General features: G+C 34.7%; 1 protein-coding gene across 2 annotated transcripts in view; it reads right to left on the bottom strand.

Moving 5' to 3' along the window:
* Nucleotides 1-3,542: 3,542 nt before the first annotated feature.
* Nucleotides 3,543-18,782, bottom strand: part of LOC117326249 (nipped-B-like protein) — a 32,782-nt gene continuing 17,542 nt past the window's right edge. For both annotated transcript variants that reach the window (XM_033882923.1, XM_033882922.1), the window contains 21 exons: nucleotides 18,644-18,748; nucleotides 18,199-18,252; nucleotides 17,859-17,970; nucleotides 17,569-17,705; nucleotides 16,917-17,057; nucleotides 15,589-15,682; nucleotides 15,209-15,360; nucleotides 14,759-14,849; nucleotides 14,270-14,376; nucleotides 13,986-14,052; nucleotides 13,782-13,836; nucleotides 13,038-13,173; nucleotides 12,715-12,822; nucleotides 12,030-12,233; nucleotides 11,577-11,723; nucleotides 10,265-10,297; nucleotides 9,347-9,422; nucleotides 8,765-8,879; nucleotides 8,202-8,373; nucleotides 7,390-7,644; nucleotides 3,543-6,813 (listed from right to left, as the gene is read on the bottom strand). In XM_033882923.1, the coding sequence (XP_033738814.1) occupies nucleotides 6,553-6,813; nucleotides 7,390-7,644; nucleotides 8,202-8,373; nucleotides 8,765-8,879; nucleotides 9,347-9,422; nucleotides 10,265-10,297; nucleotides 11,577-11,723; nucleotides 12,030-12,233; nucleotides 12,715-12,822; nucleotides 13,038-13,173; nucleotides 13,782-13,836; nucleotides 13,986-14,052; nucleotides 14,270-14,376; nucleotides 14,759-14,849; nucleotides 15,209-15,360; nucleotides 15,589-15,682; nucleotides 16,917-17,057; nucleotides 17,569-17,705; nucleotides 17,859-17,970; nucleotides 18,199-18,252; nucleotides 18,644-18,748 (2,622 nt within the window). In that variant the 3' untranslated portion in view covers nucleotides 3,543-6,552. The remainder of the gene's footprint in view (nucleotides 6,814-7,389; nucleotides 7,645-8,201; nucleotides 8,374-8,764; nucleotides 8,880-9,346; nucleotides 9,423-10,264; nucleotides 10,298-11,576; nucleotides 11,724-12,029; nucleotides 12,234-12,714; nucleotides 12,823-13,037; nucleotides 13,174-13,781; nucleotides 13,837-13,985; nucleotides 14,053-14,269; nucleotides 14,377-14,758; nucleotides 14,850-15,208; nucleotides 15,361-15,588; nucleotides 15,683-16,916; nucleotides 17,058-17,568; nucleotides 17,706-17,858; nucleotides 17,971-18,198; nucleotides 18,253-18,643; nucleotides 18,749-18,782) is intronic.

Here is an 18,782-nt window from a genome sequence, read left to right on the forward strand (position 1 = left end):
TTTCTTTGAGCATGTTGAGGGGAAGACATCTGATCAAGACGTTTACCCTTGATTTTTATGAGTTTCTCTTTCACTTCATTGAAGGTTATCTGACCTACAAATTTTTTTTATATTAAATACAATTATTTATTGCATTTTTACTAGTGAAATATCAGGATTTATCACACTGATAAAACCTATATCATCACTGACAAAAATTCTTATATCACTGATGATATAAGTTTTATGCCGGAACTACCTTTTTGTGGGAGTTATACGATAGGCTAATTTCAAACTGTGGAAACATTTATTGCTAATATTTTGACACTAAAAAATGCAATAAATAGAAAATTCAATGGTTTCCCATTCAGTACAATAAAACTTATATCATCAGTGATGATATAAGATTTGTACATGCATTTGTATAGGACAAACTTATATCATCACTAGGGATGATACAAGATTTTTACATGCATTTGTATAGGACAAACTTATATCATCACTAGGGATAATATAAGCATTTTTGTCAGTGATGATATAGGTTTTATCAGTTTGATAAATCCTGATATTTCACTAGGAAATATGCAATAAATAATTGTATTTAATATAAAAAAAAATTTGTAGGTCAGCTAACCCTCAATGAAGTGAAAGAGAAACTCATAAAAATCAGGGGTAAACGCCTTGATCAGATGTCTTCCCCCTCAACATGCTCAAAGAAAGCAAAGACATCAAAGGTATGCATTCAACATAACAAATGTTTTATCCCCACTAAGTGAGTTATTGTCATGGCTTGCCCGTCACCTGTCCACCTTTATCTGACAAGTGTCTTTCGTGCCGTCCACCCACAGAGGCTTGGCACGATTTTCCAAATGATGGTCCATATATATATGTATTATAGTGTCTGACACTATAATACATATGGACCATCATTTGGAAAATCGTGCCAAGCCCCTGTGCGTCCACCTGTTAACTTTTGATTTAAAGGTGTTCTCAAATACCACTTCAGCCGGTTTCAGTAAAGAATGGTGAGATGAATCCGAACATATGTTGATGAAGGTCAAAGGTCAAAGGTCAAGATCACATAATTTGTGATTACAGCAATAAGATATGCATTTCCTCGGAATGCCTTGTATTTTATCGTGCTTAAATTACATTAAAAGACGAGAATTATCGAATGGGCGTTTCCGGCCAAAAACCGAAAAAATCATGTCGCACAAAGCATTTCGCATTTCGCATAACGCATATCGCATAAAGCATAAAGCATGTCGCATAACGCATACCGCATAATGCATGTCGCATAAAGCGTGTCGTACCGGCTTTCCATATTATGGCACTTTGCTACGGTTGCTTCCATTTTTATGGCGGGAAATACACCGGAAAAGAAGCACGACATGGGCAGTAACTCCATTCGCATATAATATATAGCATGTCGCAAAAAGCCTTTCGCTTAAAGCATGTCGCATAAACATAAAGCATGTCGCATAAAGCATGTCACATAAAGCATATCGCATAATGCATGTCGCATAAAGCATGTCGTACCGGCTTTCCATACAGATCTAAATGTAATAGATCTATATGATAATCGAACCTTTTATTTTCATGAATAAATTTTTGGACAGCTACAATTATTTCTGTATTTGCTTTATCACCAAGTTTTTCACACTGTACCCACAGTAACAATTCAACATTACCCAACCTATAATTAATAAAAACACACAAAAAAAAGAAAGAAAAAAAATAGTAGTCAAATTTGTGGCATTCACCACAGGGGCTTGGCACGATTTTCCAAATGATAGTCCAGATATATGTATTGTAAAAACTATAATAACCATATATATGGGCCATCAATTGGTAAATCCTGCCAAGGTCCTTTGGCATTTACACTGACAGTCCTACACTTTACAGGAATCAGACTTGTGACATTTACACTGCCAGTCCTACACTTTACAGGGGTCAGACTTGTGACCTGTACACTGGAATCAGACTTGTGACCTTTACACTGGAATTACACTTGTAACCTTTACACTGCCAGTCCTACACTTAACAGGGGTCAGACTTGTGACCTTTACATTGCCAGTCGTACACCTTATAGGGGTCAGACTTGTGACCTTTACATTGCCAGTCCTACACCTTATAGGGGTCAGACTTGTGACCTTTACACTGCAAGTCCTACACTTTACAGGAATCTGACTTGTGATCTGTACACTGCCAGTCCTACACTTTACAGGAAATTGACTTGTGACCTTTACACTGCCAGTCCTACAATATTACAGGGGTCAGACGTGTGACCTTTACACTTAAATCCTACACCTTACAAGAATCAGACTTGTGACCTTTACACTGCCAGTCCTATATTTTATAGGGGTCAGGTTTGTGACCTTTACACTGCCAGTCCTATATTTTATAGGGGTCAGACTTGTGACCTTTACACTGCCAGTCCTATATTTTATAGGGGTCAGACTTGTGACCTTTACACTGCCAGTCCTATATTTTATAGGGGTCAGGTTTGTGACCTTTACACTGCCAGTCCTATATTTTATAGGGGTCAGGTTTGTGACCTTTACATTGCCAGTCCTACACTTAACAGGAATTAGGCTTTTGACCTACACACTGCCAGTCCTATATTTTATAGGGGTCAGGTTTGTGACCTTTACACTGCCAGTCCTATATTTTATAGGGGTCAGGTCTGTGACCTTTACATTGCCAGTCCTACACTTAACAGGGGTCAGACTTGTGACCTTTTCACTGCCAGTCCTACACTTAACAGGGGTCAGACTTGTGACCTTTTCACTGCAAGTCCTACGCATTATGGGGGTCAGACTTGTGACCTTTACACTGCTAGTCCCACACTCTACAGGAATCAGACTTGTGACCTTTACACTGCCAGTCCTATATTTTATAGGGGTCAGGTTCGTGACCTTTACACTAACAGTCCTGCAATTTACACGAATGGAATTAGAATTGTGACTTACACACTGCCAGTCCTATATCTTATAGGGGTCAGGTTTGTTACCTTTACACTGCCAGGCCTATATTTTCTAGGGATCAAAGTCAGGTAATAATGTTGTCAATGAGGGATCGTAGACATCACCTGCCTTTACGTTAAGTCATATTAAGCTATTGACAAATACATCAGACTGTGCTTCACAAAGTTATTTATACATATTCATAGGATATCGGCTATGATCACATATGTGGCTTTATATAATATAACTACGTACGCTCTATTTAACTGCCATCAAAATGCAGATGAATATCTTGCGACTTATTTTGTGACCAACTCATGAAATCAAAATTTCAAGCTATCAAGTCTGAATGACATTTTCCTAAGTTTTCAGAAACTAGAGGAAAAAGAATTGACCCATTGGCAATTTTCCCCCCCAACATTAGAAAACTTACAAATCTAACAAAGTGTTCAACTTGATTCATATTTACTCCAAATGCCAACTTAAGTAAGTTTAAATGGATGAATCATTGTCTGCATGGACCTACAATGTTATCTTATCCACACGTAAACAACTTGCACATCTGTATTAAAATAACAGAAAACAAGAAACAGTACAAAATTTATAACTTTTTTTTTATTATTTCAAATAACTTTTTTTTATCTACTTTCTCAGTTCACAAACTTTTTTGGGAATGAAGACATCACTTGTGATTCAATGGATTCAATAAGAAAGATGAATTGTTAAAGAGTCAACGGCTGTTTTTTTATAATAAAATAAATACTTCATGACAGCTATAGATTTACAGGGTGAGAAAATGATATATTTCTTACAATGAAATGAAACATGACATTTGATAAAAAAGAGGCAATTGGATGAAGTTTTGATAAAATATGCAGTATTTAACTTTGATGAATAACATGAACAGCAGCAGATTTACAACATAAACAACTCTATATTTACACTATAAAATAGGACAAAAATGATCGGATGTGTAGTTGATAACAATTATGCTCGGTTTCTTTCATGTCCATTTTGTATCACAAACTTTCGCATCCACACAAGTAGTTAGGCTTGGCTTCAGATACATTCATCAAACAGCTAAGAAAAATATCTTGCATTATTTTTTTTTACTTCTTGATTAAATTCTTAACTGAAAGCCTGCTTTCTTTTGATAGATTTGAACAACTGTTTGTCACAGACATTTGACATCGATACACATTTATTTCAAGAAGATTACAGGTAATCAAGTCAGAAACTATAGGCTTATTTGACCCAGTTGTGCTGCTGATTCTCTCGAGTGTGACGAGGTAGAACACCAGGGCCATGACAATCACAATAATAACAACTAAAATTTAGGAAGTTTCACAACCAACAAAAGTTACATGTTTTACATACAAAGATGTTACACAGTAAAAGTACAACTAGTTCAATGTCTGCCCTTAAGAAAAAATTCCCTTCAATTGAAAGCAAATCATTTCCCCCCAATTTACAGATTTCATAACTTTCCATTATACATGAATTAAAACAACTGTAACTGAGTTGGAGATAAATCTATCATTTCATCCTGAAATGCAGAATTATTGTCAATTCTATGGTATCAGCTAACCTTTGGTTACATCAGTCACTTTAACTCTGCTTACTTTTATGTTTTTAATTTGAACCATTCGATCATTAATATTAATATAAAGTTATTTTGGCATTAAACAAATACACAAAGACCATCATCATATCTTATTTTGACAAGCAAAATCACCTTTGTTGTAAAAACCACAGTACGTGTATATATGAAATGAATTTACTCTTTTTACATGACTGAAATACTTCAACCTAAAGAAGAAATCTTGAGTGGTCGTGCTATTAAAGCTGTTACTTGTTGTTTTGAGCTGTTTTCAAGAGTTTCTCAATTTAGTTGATTTACCATGGTTTGGGTTTTTGCAATCAAATTTACCCTGCTGATCAACCCTACACCTAGAATCAAAACAGCACAGACTACTACAGTGTGTATACAAAGCTGGTCAAACAAAAACTGAATTCTTAAAGGAACTTTCAGAATAAATCACATTTTACAAAGATAATTTTTCCAGCAAACTTTTATAGATGATTTTGGCATTGATTCACCAATATCTTTAGGTTCATCAGTTTGAAACACAAAATGCAATTTGCCTTTGAAAGCATCATCTTTGAATTCACAGATCTAAGACTTAAAAAACAAGTTGTGCTTCTCATCTGGATTGAAAGGACATATCCCCTATGTCTTTGCCTTTAGGTAGTTATCTGTATAAAACACTGGATTGCATAATCAAAGTCTGTTCAAGGCTATTTTCTTAGATTCAAAGCTTTTAATCAGGAAAGCAAATTGAAGGATTTGCAAGGCCACATAGCAAACTCCAACGTCTTATCAAGACTTGATGCATCCTTATATCGAAAACATTTGATTTATTTGGCTACACTGTAAAAGATAATAAAGAAATGTTTTAACCTTCCTAGTTCATGTATATCTACTGCAAACTTGCCCCAGCTTCCTCATCAATCCATGATCAAATTACACTTTTTGATGAAGTCTGATTTCCTTTCTTTAAATGTCACAGCTGTCAAAAAGATTTAATCCCCAAGATAAATGATTCTTATCAAACTGAGAAAGTAGATAAATAGATTTTTTTATTTCAATAGCTATAGTTAGTCAATGAATCAGTCGTCCTTTTAAGAACTTAACTTGCATATTTTGAACAAGTTAAAAAAATAACCTATTTTTTTATCCATTCAGGTCTTGATCATAGTTGAAGTTTATTGATATTAATGGGTCTTTTAGAACAAAAAGTGCATATCACAGACTGTTTAAACTACTGTAAGATAAAGACACATCCAGCATTCGTTTAACATTAGTCCCATACATCATAAAAAAAAAAAAAAAAAAAACATTAAAAGGATTGGCACAGGTTGATCTCAATTTAACTCAAAAATCAAAATGTCCAACCCTAAAATGAAAGATATTGGTATGCGAGATTCCTTTCAAATACTGACAGCATAAATTTATCATGTCAGTTAAAATGATGAATTTTGAACAATTCAAGCGTTTTGGAAAGGTTTTCAGCGGTACAAAAATGTTGAGAAACACAAAATCTTTATTTCAGTGGATTATAACTGAAAAAAAAGAAAGAAAAATTAATCTCTCTAATTTATTTTACCAATAACTTCATCATTATCTTCTAGTACCTATATCATATGTACCATTCTCGTTTTCTGAAAGACTGCAATCCATCCTATAAAAAGTGGTTGATTATTAAGATTACTAAAACAATGGAAGAATTCTTAAAATCAATAATGTAAAACAAATATTCCCTGGATGATAGAAACACAGTTTCTTAAAAACAAGTTCGCATAAAAAAGGTAACAAGAATAGTAGTATTCGGTCCAAAAAAGATATATTGCCGAGTTCAAATGGTAAAACTTCATGCTTTCTTTACGATTTTGGTCTTTCCTTAAAGATCTTTTAAAACAGCCACACTGCTTTGAAGAAATAATCCTTGGAAAATATTGTGCATACCAATGAACAAGTATGCAAGGTATTCTTCCTGCCTTTGATACATCCGCACAGCATTCACGCATCACTAAATCTCACTGTAAACTATAACACGAAATCTGGATCATCATCACTATCGTCCTCGCTGTCACTTTTATATCGCCGCTTTCGTTTTTTGTGTTTCTTTCTGTCTCTTGATGATGACGATGATTTAGGTGTAGATGAAAATGAACTGCTAAATGTACTAGATGAAGTCCTTGTTGATGAGGGTGTTTGAATTTTTATTTTCTTCTTTTCGGATGTGCCATGTAGTAAATGGTGGTGTTTTGAAAGTCTTGATGATAGTGAGTGATGATGTGTTGAATGCTGAAAAAGAAGATAAATAAAAAAATTAAAATACTTTGAAAGTAAGATCATGTAGACTTCTTTTATTAATACGATTACAAACACTTGATTAATTCTTCAATGTTCAGTCAAACAGATTGTCTTAAAATTTTAACATCTTCATCAATTCCAATGCAGCACTGCATATAAGTTCAGGAATAACTCTTCCACTAATGATAATCACACTGACTAGCTTGAAAAGTTATCAGTACTTGAATTGTTATTCAAATATAAATCTGAACAAATTAAAAATAATTAGCATTTACCCTTCCACAGGTATCGGGCTCATAACTTTGGTGTTGGGGATATGGATTTAAACAAACTCTAACAAATAATCTTTTTTTTTTCTTTTTCTTTGCGTTGAAATGTCTTATTCTACATAGTATCATATCCTACAACTACAAAAATTTGCTTAAAATCTACTTACCAATTCACCAATTTTGTGGTCAAATAAGACAAAAAAAAACCTCGATCCAAAACAAGTAAAAAATCAAACATTAACCTTGGTAAAGCAACAAAAGACTAAAATTTTTAAAAATCAGCTTCTAAGTGACTTACATGTCCTGTGTGATGTGTGGGCGGTGGTGGGGGGTGGTGAGACTTGCTCGTCTCACTGGAATTTGCTTCTGTGTTAGCATCGGTATCAACAGGATTGCTCTCTGTGCCCTCCTTAGCTGCCTCGCTCGCTGTGCCTGCGGGGGCGTTGGCTGTCCCCGCTGCATCTGGCTTGGCAGGGTTTGGTGTGCCAGTCTTACCCTCACCGTCACTTTCCTCGTCGTCAGGTGGGTCTATACACAACATCAGCTCCTTGAACTAAAACAGGATTGTCAGCATTAATTCCAGTGACAGAGGTACACTCTGCAATCATTAATTGGGTTGTACTCTTGTATTTTATACTACAATTAATCTAGAACTGAAGCATTCAATATTGAGAATAGTTTTGTATTCAAGCTCTAAATTAAGAAAGTTTAGGAAAATCACAAAATCCTATCAAAAATTTTCTATTTATCTTAATAGAATTTACATCTATATTTGCCTTTAATTATTGATTTCGATATGTAAACTATACGCGTTGGGATAATTTTCATGATCGATCCACCTTCGTTTGTAGTTCGAGATTATGCAAAATGATATCAAAATAATATGCGTGGGGGAAATTTTCGCTATCATAAGGACGCCGCGTAATTAGTGTTAATTTCCCCTCGCGTAAATTTCCACGTTTACAGTATTCTTATTTCTGGGGAAAAAAAAATTTCCTGCATGATATTCGTGCAAAAATTCAAGTGGTTAATTTGAAGCCCTTGGATGGCATGATCTCCCCTTCACTGAAGTGCTGATGTGTACAAGGTGGGCAAGGATTGTGATCTTACCTCCAAGTAATCATTGACTAGTTTTGTCCGCACTTCGATGTCGTCTGAAGATTTTGGTGTGCCTTCAGCTAGCACTTCTAAGACTGTCTCTGGATTAAACTTGACCAGAAACTTTCTAGCAACAGGTTTATCATATAACTTGGTTTCTGCCGGAGAGTAGTTGTGAATTTTGCTGAAACATTAAAAATATTTTGAAATGAAAGATTAAGATTTATATTAATAATGTTCACATCATCTTCTTTCCTAAACTACAAGATTGGTATTTTCTTTATTTTCCGATACCATCCTATCATACAGCTAAAAGAGCAGAACATAATCCAAACTTTAGTTCCAGGCATTTTGATTAACAAATAAACTATTAGTTCCAGGCATTTTGATTAACAAATAAACTACAGACATGATAGGTAAACTGACGATGCAACACAATGACGTATACAATGGGAAATGATAAAATATCAGATGAAGTATGGCATTATAGGGAGGGCAAGTGATCAAATGGATAGCAGATATGACAGTTTAAGGAGGGCAAGTGATTAAATATTCTGCCACAGGGACCTACTTACCTGTCTGTAAAACCATACAGTTCTTTTAAGTGCTGCTTGAGATGGAGCAATAGGATACAACCTTGAGAGAACCGACAAATCTCTAGCAGCGGCTGGATACATTCTGGAAGGCGCTCTGAAAGTAAATTGTGGTTGATTAATACAGGATATCCACATATCCAAACTTTCTTTTATCCCAATTCCTGCCATCATTATTTTACCTGTTACAGAATCAGATATCCAAATGATAAACATCTGTATAACTGAAAACAGTTTCGTGACACCCTTGTGATTCTGCTATAGTTACCAAGATATGAGTGCTAAAAAAACTTCATATTCTGATGCATAGCAAAGTCACTCGGGTAGCAAAACTCAGCATCAGCAACAAGCACTCTGTGGAGTAAATATAGCTCTATCGTTGTAGCACCAGCCACGGATAAAAATATCTGTTTATAATTTTGACTTCAAGAAAAGCCCCTCCCTTTCTTCCTTTTTGACAAGACAATTTTCCCTTTATTGCCATCATAGACAGTCCAATGGGTCATCGACTGTACAACAATTTGAATATCAACAGTAATAATAGTGATATTATCATTAGCTTACCTAGCAGAGCCTCTGGGTCATCATCCTCCTCCTCATCAATTGGTTTTTGTGTTCCATTCTGGTTATTTACAAGACCCTAAAAGGAGACAATATAGAAATTGTGATTCTTTGAGGAAATTAGGGAAAATAAAGAACAAGTGAGATATTGGTGCCCACCATGGTATGGCCTTCAGTGGTTCTATACAAGTTTGACACTTTCTAAACTTCTTGATTTTCTGTCCATTGTTCTATCAACAATATACAAACATGCTTTTGTTCTTCTGATCAGTCCCAATACTGAACATGCCCAATTGGGGGCAAAGAACATATAATGAATCATCAAACTTTAACAGTCAAAATCCATTGCCTGTTGCCCATTTGCTTTTTCTGATCATTCTAAAAATCGATCAGGCACAACTAAGGTCCAAAGGGAATCTATGTATGAATTATGGGAAACATCAGTAAACTTTCAGTACTTTTTTTGTAATTTCAAGAAATTCAATGAAGATTTTTTTGAACAGAAATGGCAATAACAAACTTCAACTGTCAAAATCCTGGTAGTCATCTGTCAGCCATTTTGTTCTTCTGGTTAGTTCCTACATATTGATATTGAGAAATGTTCCCTCAGTACTTCTCAAGACTTTTTAATGACGTATAGACAACAGATGAATGGCAATTCGATTATATTTCAAATAATATAATTGTGAAAGCCTTGAAAATGTTCCATTAATTTCCCCCAAAGACATTCTGGTCATGTTCCTGAAGTGAAAATTCTTTCTGGAGGAAATAACTATAATTATCAAAATTATCTATTTTTCATTTTGCTTTCTGTATTATCACATGCACCAGACACAAATAAAACTGATATGATGACATACGTTAAATACAAGCAGAGGCAAAATAATTGCGTTATAAATGATAAAATAAAACAAACTGTACCCCATGGTTTTCCCGCTCACTGCCGTACAGCTTCTAAAATAGAACAAAACTTTTAAGCAAAAAATACAATCATGCAGGGAAAAACAAAATATATACTAAAAGCTTACATTGGAATTTTTTTTATGATTTGAAATCAACATAGAGCATTCAAACTTGCCTAAAAGAATATGATAATAATTTCAACTGTGACTGAATTTCATCATTATTTTCTGACTCAAGTCTGGCATCCAGCTCAGTTGATTAAATAGATTATTATGGTCTGAACATAACAGTAAACATTTGTTTGTTTGTTTTTGTTTAACGTCCTATTAGCAGCCAGGGTCAGTAAACAGTAAACAAACCACTCATGTACTGCAAAAAGGGATAAAAGCAATAACAGTATATTGTGACAATCTTGTGGGAGAAGTTCAAGGAAAAGGAGAATGTGGAAAGGATTTTCCTAAATAGTATAGCACATTCTGAGAATTTCAATTTTCTGAAAAAAAAAATTATATATATATATATAGATAAAATACCCCTAGTTATAAATCCCTAAATCTCATCTCAGTGATCTCTAAATTACTATTAAATTGAAGAGAGTTAAAGAAAGCAAAAGTGAACTCCCTCTAAAGAAAAACAAGTACGGTGAGCTATAGAAAAGGCTCAAATCCAGGAGCTCAGTTTTTCAAGTCAGGTGAGCTACAGAAAAAAAATTCCAGAGGAACACTCCTTAGGTAAGTTGGTAGGAAGCACTTAGGTTTTCATGTCAAATATTCTACTTATAGCAAAACAGACTATAATAACAAAAACATGCATCAATACAATAAGAATTTAAAACAAGAATTTCATAAACAATCCAGGCTCCTCCCATCTCCAGTTTTAAAGCTGAAAGGGCAGTATATCTATACAGAAGGATTCAAGATCTACCTTCGGTAAAGTTACGAATAAGATAGAAAGTAAACTTTTGGTATCAACCAATAAACATACTACTACAATATACAATGGTAGCTATCTCATGCGGTACATATATTTAAGACACTGAAGCCATTTCACAAAATACATTACATGCATGCAGACAACCGTCACTTCAGTATCAAACACATAATAAACCACTATGAGATCTTGGTAATTATCCAGTTCATGGACAGGACTTCAGTAGGAAAACTAATTCACCAACTTTTCTCTCCATTAAAGAGGGAATTAAGTGAAAATGCTCCAAAAATACTTCAAGAGTGTTTTCATTTAGTGACAATATATCAACCAACACCATTTTCACTATTAAGTTAAAACACATCCTGTGTCATTGTAACGTCACTCTATCTGTCATACTTGCCTCCCTGAATGACTGCAGCAGGTTGGAGCCTGATACGGACACTATGATATCTATTTGGTGGATGATGAACAAAGGTTCGTCCTGAGTTTGGTACGGGAAAAAGGACAAGTTGTCAGCTATATACACCTGTTCTGCTAACGTAATTTTCTGAAAATATGATAAATAAAATGCAAATTTGAATTCATAGAAATACTTTTTTTTTTGAAAGATTGTGTTCATAGTAGATTTTATTCAAACATTAGAAACGATTGTTACTTGTAATATCAGAAAATCATAAGCTCTACATTTTTTCGAGAGGTTAAAATCAAAGCTGGTAGAAAAAGCAACATATTGATATAACATGGATTTAACACCACAGCAAAAATCTTCTTTTGTGTAGATCTGTTTACCTGCATATTTCAGAATCAGTAATTCGTAAACTAGGTTCTAAGAACAGAAATACAGCAAACCTACCGCAGAGTCATCAAACAAGTTGAGAAGTGTTGTGAGGATAGCTCTGCGATGGGGGCGGTTACTGCGCAGCACTGTATATAAGTATGCGTTCAGACTCTGGACATTTTCGTCTGGACATCTCGTTCCACGAATTGGTTTTGAATGGTCGTTCTGAAGGATTTGTTGAAGGCGGTACGATAACTTCAGTCCATGTAGTGACTTCATCTGAAAACATTAAATATCACTGTGACAATACTAATTCAGGATTATTCATCGCTTAATCTTCAACACATTTTACCTCTACCCTTTTTTTCTGTCTCTTTTTCTACACATGTACACGTGTGCATGTAGAAAGCCAGGGTATTTCTGTTTGGAAAACATGTATGTAGAAAGCCAGGGTATTTTGTTTGGTAAACATATATGTAGAAAGCCTGGGTATTTCTGTTTGGTAAACATGTATGTAGAAAGTCAGGGTATTTCTGTTTGGTAAACATGTACGTAGAAAGCCAGGGTATTTCTGTTTGGTAAACATATATGTAGAAAGCCAGGGTATTTCTGTTTTGTAAACACGTATGAAGTTAGCCATTCAGGTTATCTGTTTGTACATATATGAAGGAAGCCAGTGAATTTCTGTTTGTATACACATGCATGAAGCTGGTATCTGTACATACTTGTATGAAGCCAGTGAATTTCTATTGATACATACATGTATGAAGCCAGGGTATTTCTTTTCTATCTCCTGTAGCTGCTGATCTGCTTTCACCCTGATTGATTGTTCGGAGTCAGTTCCAAAGCTTATCAAATATGGCACACACTGAAACAAACATTTTTGAAAACATAAATAATTTTCTGCACACTTTACTCACATCGATGTTAAATAAACAAAGTGGGCAAAATCACTCTAATAACACATGAAGTTGTTTAGTGTGTTATTTAGTATAATGGCAAGTTAATGTTTAGTTATGGCCCCTTAAATAGTCTAGACTGTGTCCTAGCCCCTAAGTTTACAATTATTGTTATAGTACTGACCTGGACAGGGTGTACCAGCCCCTGCCGGAGGACAAGGTTTATCACACTGAGAGCTGCCATTCTGACTTGGGACTGCAGGTTAAAAAAGGACTCCAGCACTTGTTTCAGGTATACTTGCATCACTGTACTGGCCATCCTGTGTAAAAGGTAAAATAACATGAATGTTTGTTTGCTGGGCTATTGCCCTGTGAACAGCCGGGGTCATTTTCAGGTGGTATCTTCCCTTGTAAGTTGTAGTAGCTGATGGCTACCTTTCTGAACCTAGAACTAGTGTCAAGTGTCTTGTCGAACCATGAAAGCATTGGTCTGTGACCAAAAATTCCTGAGAAATGTAAACCATAGTAGATTGGTCTGTTTGTCCAATGCTCTATGACCATACCATAAGAAAAGAGTGATACAACAGAACATGTAATAGAATATGGCATTATCACTTTGTTCATATTGTTGCCTCTTTGGCAACTTGACAAATCAATGTATAATGCTGATAATGCAGGAAAATTTGGCAGTATAACATGGTTTTGACATACCAAAACCTAAATGAGATTGCAATAGGTCACTCGAGACTTAGTTTCAGGTAACCTAAAACAATACCTCTGACTACATGTAATTTCAATAATCAGAGACCAGGTGATTTATGACAAGTAATTTCTTTTTCTTTTATAAAGATCCACTGCAGAACATTTTCACCTACTAGGATCTTTGTCTTTGACCTAAATAGAATCCCAAGTTTATGATAAAACCTACCCGGACTGAATATCATTCATTTCCTTCAAATCTTCCTCCTTTGAATGTTTCCTCCCTGTAACATAAATAGTGATGAAGTCAAACACTCAAAAGACTCAAAATTCATATCTCAACCTACATTTACATCAATATTGTTATATAAAGTCAAAATTTTAATCAAACATTTCATTTAAAACAGCTCGCCAAAATACAAACTAAACTTACATTCTGCATCTGCCTTTTGCATACGGACCTCTTCTTCTTGGAGATAATACTGAAGGTTTTTTAACACCTGTGAAATATGATTATAGATTTTTGTATCATAATGCATAAGATATGGAAATGTAACAAGAACTGTTCAATTGTAATACTACTTAAGAAACTATAACTATCTGTATGGTAACAAATCCTACTAATTTTCATACACATCAGACAAGATTCAAATACTGTAATAAACAAAGAGCAAAATTTTCATGGGTATATAAAAAGTGAGCTATTAAAAGAATTACCTGAACTTTTAATTTAACTGGAGCGTGGTCGTTTGATAAAAAGTCAACATAAAGTGTCTTCGCCTTCACACCAAGCATGAATTCATAATGACGTACAAACAGAAACCCTGAAAAAAAGAAATAGTAACCATTTTATTACCTCCACTAATGAACACATCTATAACTTAATTTTAACAGGTAAAGTAATTGTTGAACAATTTTCCTTATGCCAGTGTATATGGCAGGTTTAATGTCATACTAATTCCATTAATACTTATGAATTCCATTAATACTTATGATTTCCATTAATATTTACGAAATCCATTAATATTTACGAAATCCATTAATGTTTAATATTCATGAATTCCATTAAAACTTATGAATTCTATTAATATTATTTTCTTGAAATTTTTCATTTTTTGTGAGGTTAGATAAGCTAAACAATTATCAACATGAATCTATAAATTACATATTAAGAAACAGACCACTTCAATCAAATCTGTTACTTACCTAAACCTGTCAAAGCTTTGGTGCGCACTTCCTCATCTTCATGGAAAACAAAGTAGTGCAAAACATCATACACTTTGTCTTTCACGGATGTCTGTAAAACAAAATATCCAAACTGATGATCCTGTCTCATGAAATTCAATCAAAATCTTATGTAATGGACTAATGGTTCAACTACATTCCACTGTTGTCTAAGAATGAATTATTAAAACCCATCAACTATGAACAAATTCCTGCATGTCTGGATGCTAATAAAACTTTGAACCATAACATCACAGCAAACGGAAATGAAAATTTCATTTTCATATCAGCAATTCAAAGTATAGGCTGATGAAAATTCCTATATTTTTGAATTTATGTCAATTCCAATGATGTCTTCCATGATACATTAAACACAACAAAACATCTGTGGGGACTATCGATATCAATAAGCTCATTCTGTTTCCAATTTACCTTGGTTTCACCCATCTCACTGGAATCGAAATCAAAGTGTTTGCACAAAAGCCCAACTGTGAACAGGGACCTGAGGAGTGTCGGTTTTCTTATTTTCAGCGTAGCATTGTCTGGGTCTTCTCTGTGGTCGGCCATTAGACGTGACAACACACCTGTGGGGACAATGTCAATCAGCTCATTCTATTTTCTCGCAAATACTCACTCAAATGGTGGTGAGGAGTCCTACCAATGATGAGCTTTAGTTTCAAGATTTTATCAAATTGAATGAAAAGTGTCATTTCTACAGATATTGTCATGTAAAGAGTAAATTTAACTTCTTATTGTTTTGCTATTATTTATTTCGTCCTTAAATATACTTAAATATTCAACTCTCAACTTACCAAAGAACTTCTGGAAGCAGTCTTTGACTAAGGCATAGTTGTGGCTAACATTATTTACAACAGCACCTAAACACCGAACACAACTCTGGAGCACCTGCAATTATAAAGTCTTCAGTTACACAAGCAGTTTAGGACAACCCGCTGTTAATGGTTAAAGGATGGATAGGAGAGATACAATCCCATTCACTCTTATCAATGCAGTCTGAAAAACCTGGCTGGTAAAATCATCATAGGTCTGGTAAAAGGATATAACACATTTTGGCAAAACTTTTCTATCCCGTAAAAGCTGCAATAATGTTGAATAGGTAGTATTCTGGTAATAACCAACAACAAGAAACATTATAAACTTTAAATTGAGCTGGTTCATACCATTTCTTTGTATTTTATTGCCTAGTGAATGACCAGTCATTTTCAGATGGGGACTCCCTTGTAGTAGCTGTTGTACCAGTAGACCAGTAGCTGTCAGAGTAATTGGGTATTTTGAATTTTGCTAAGAAGACAAATGAAAACAGTACTCGACAGTCTTCAATCTCAGCTTCCCCAGAAACACAAACTGCCCCATGAAGGGATTCAACTATAAACCTCAGATCTTCACCTGCAGTTGTAATCTACTGTATACTTAGACTAAGGCCAAACAAAATTAATGTCTTGTTTCTCAGGCACATTTTTCCAAAAAAGGATGAGGGAGGGAGGCTTTTTTTTTTTTTTTTTTACTACCTAAAAATGTGATGAGGGAGGGACTTTTTTTATTTTTTTCTCTCAGTCACATAATAATACATATACATAAATCATGTGATTTGAAATTGTGTCAATTGTTAAATGCATAAAATGAATAAAGAAATCTTAATTTTAAACTATTGTCTTTATTTTCTGGTATTAAACTTGCAATTTAAATTGAAAAACAATTGAAATACAATTTTATGTTCAATGTTCACCAGATGTACACAAGTGATCAGGAACTCCCTATGTTTTAAGATTTGGTTCTTACATAATGTCCAAACAGTTTTGTTACTTCGTTTACCTTCAAAGACATTGATCATTACTTTATCAAAAACATCAGCTTTCCGTTTGCCGATCGCGGCCGACACATCATGATCCGAGAATTTTGGCGGAAACGACCAGTCGTCGGGACCAAGCGATCCATCGCGCAGACCCTTGTAAAGTTCGCCAAACGAACAAGTGTCGCTATAATTCGATATGATTGTCCACTAACAAATACTGCAGCATTTTATCAGGGTATACCGGCCCCTGAGTTTACTATTATTGTTAGATGTCGGTATCATATAACTGATACAGGGTAGATTTCTTGTCTTATCGGTATAACTTACCATCATGCCATGTTTTAAGATTAATTTGATCATGTCCTCCTCTAACTGGGCAAGAAATGATTCACTGGGATGATCCATTAATGGCACAACCACCTCCAAGATCCTGGCCACATAGTGCAGTACGTAGAAGTCACCCTGCGTCTGTAACCAATAAATTATCTCAATAATTAATATGGAAATTGCAGCGTATTCTGTACATCTGATAGATATGTGTCAATGCTCTATCTGATATTAAAAGTGGACGATACTTCATTAATAGCAAACATCCCAAACAATGTGACAACATTGATGGTCAGGAGCATTATACAGCATCTTGGAATCACCTGAAGAACAGTTATGAACTATCGGAAAGCCATCCATCTCATAAGATAATTGGCAGTTGTAGTCGAAGCCTAATACAGCAAATAATCTTTGAATGTATTCAAAACACTTATTTCCCCAATGAAGACAGTGTTTCAATGAATTACTCTCTACCCTGACATCCTAACTTTAATATTTTCAAGGAGCCATTGACTCAAAAAGATTTTGACGGATGTCTTCAAATAAATTTTGACTATGCACAACAAAATTTCTTGGTCATTACTTCTCGAGACATAGAGTAAAGATATTTCAGATTATAAGATTCCAAGTTGAGCGATCCTAAGCTACTTACACTGCACTTGATGTCCAGGTATGGCTGTAGTGTGGTGGCATGTTTGATCATCAGGTCTGGTTTGATCTTACTGAACAGGAACAAAGTAGACAAGCACGCCACTAATCGCTGACTGCAGCCCTTCACAGAGTCTACATCTGAAATAGAACCTAATAATTGTAATAACCAGCTCTGTATCAATCAAATGTCTTAAATTAGCTTCATTTGTGATTCAGGATTCTATGTTTTGACCTATATTCTGCATATATTAAATTGTATCGTGCACCATGAAGTCAAAAACTGCAACCTACCAACACTGCGCTCCTCAAGGGAGAGGACATTTTCCACCAGACAGTCTACGATCTGTCGACACGATGTCACAGCACTCTTGTTGTAGTTTCCCTCCTCATCTTTCTTCAAAAGCTGAAATTAAATTTTTTGAACATTAATTTGGTATTGAAATGACTTTCATAATTGATAAACAACAGATTTCAAAAATATCTTATTTCATTACACAAATATCTCAAATACATCATATTTTATAACTCAATTAAATTTCCTTTTTATTAAATTATTCTTGAAACTAATACATGTATCTGCTGTATGAGATCTTTATACTCTGCCTGCTTTTTTTTAATTCTCTGAACTTACATTTTCTAACAACTGCTCGAAGAATTCAAAACCAGTGTCTTTGCATGCTGCGACCTGTAACAATGATAAATGTTTGCCAATGTTAATACAAAAGCACAGAAATTAAATCTGTCTGGTACTCAATTGATGAAATGTGTTTCCATGTCTTTCTTTCTACACAGTATCAATTGTGTATATGCCTTTCACCTGCAAAATCTCATAGGTTGAAGTTCCTTGGTCTGAAGTTAAATATTATGATAATACTGCAGGCAGAACTGTAAAAAAACATTCCTGGTCAAGCCAAGTTTGTTTGTTTTTATCTGCAGTTATATTGATTAACTGAATCCACAAACATGAAATTGCTTCACCACAAGATGAAATGGTTTCACTCCTGTATAGAATTCACTCCCAAATATACAGTTATTCGTTTATCAGTGTATTAATTATCTGCTTGTGAAGTACTTACCACATCTGTGATATTCACCACCCGTTGGAGCAGCTTTGAGGTATCTTTGTCTCGGGTACTTAGTGGAGTGAACCACATTGTCTGAAACACGTCGTTGACAAGTTTCTGCAAGAGAAAAGACAAAACTATAATAGAAGTT

Source organism: Pecten maximus, chromosome 4 (genome assembly GCF_902652985.1).
Source record: "Pecten maximus chromosome 4, xPecMax1.1, whole genome shotgun sequence".
NCBI classification, from domain to species: Eukaryota; Metazoa; Mollusca; class Bivalvia; order Pectinida; family Pectinidae; genus Pecten; species Pecten maximus.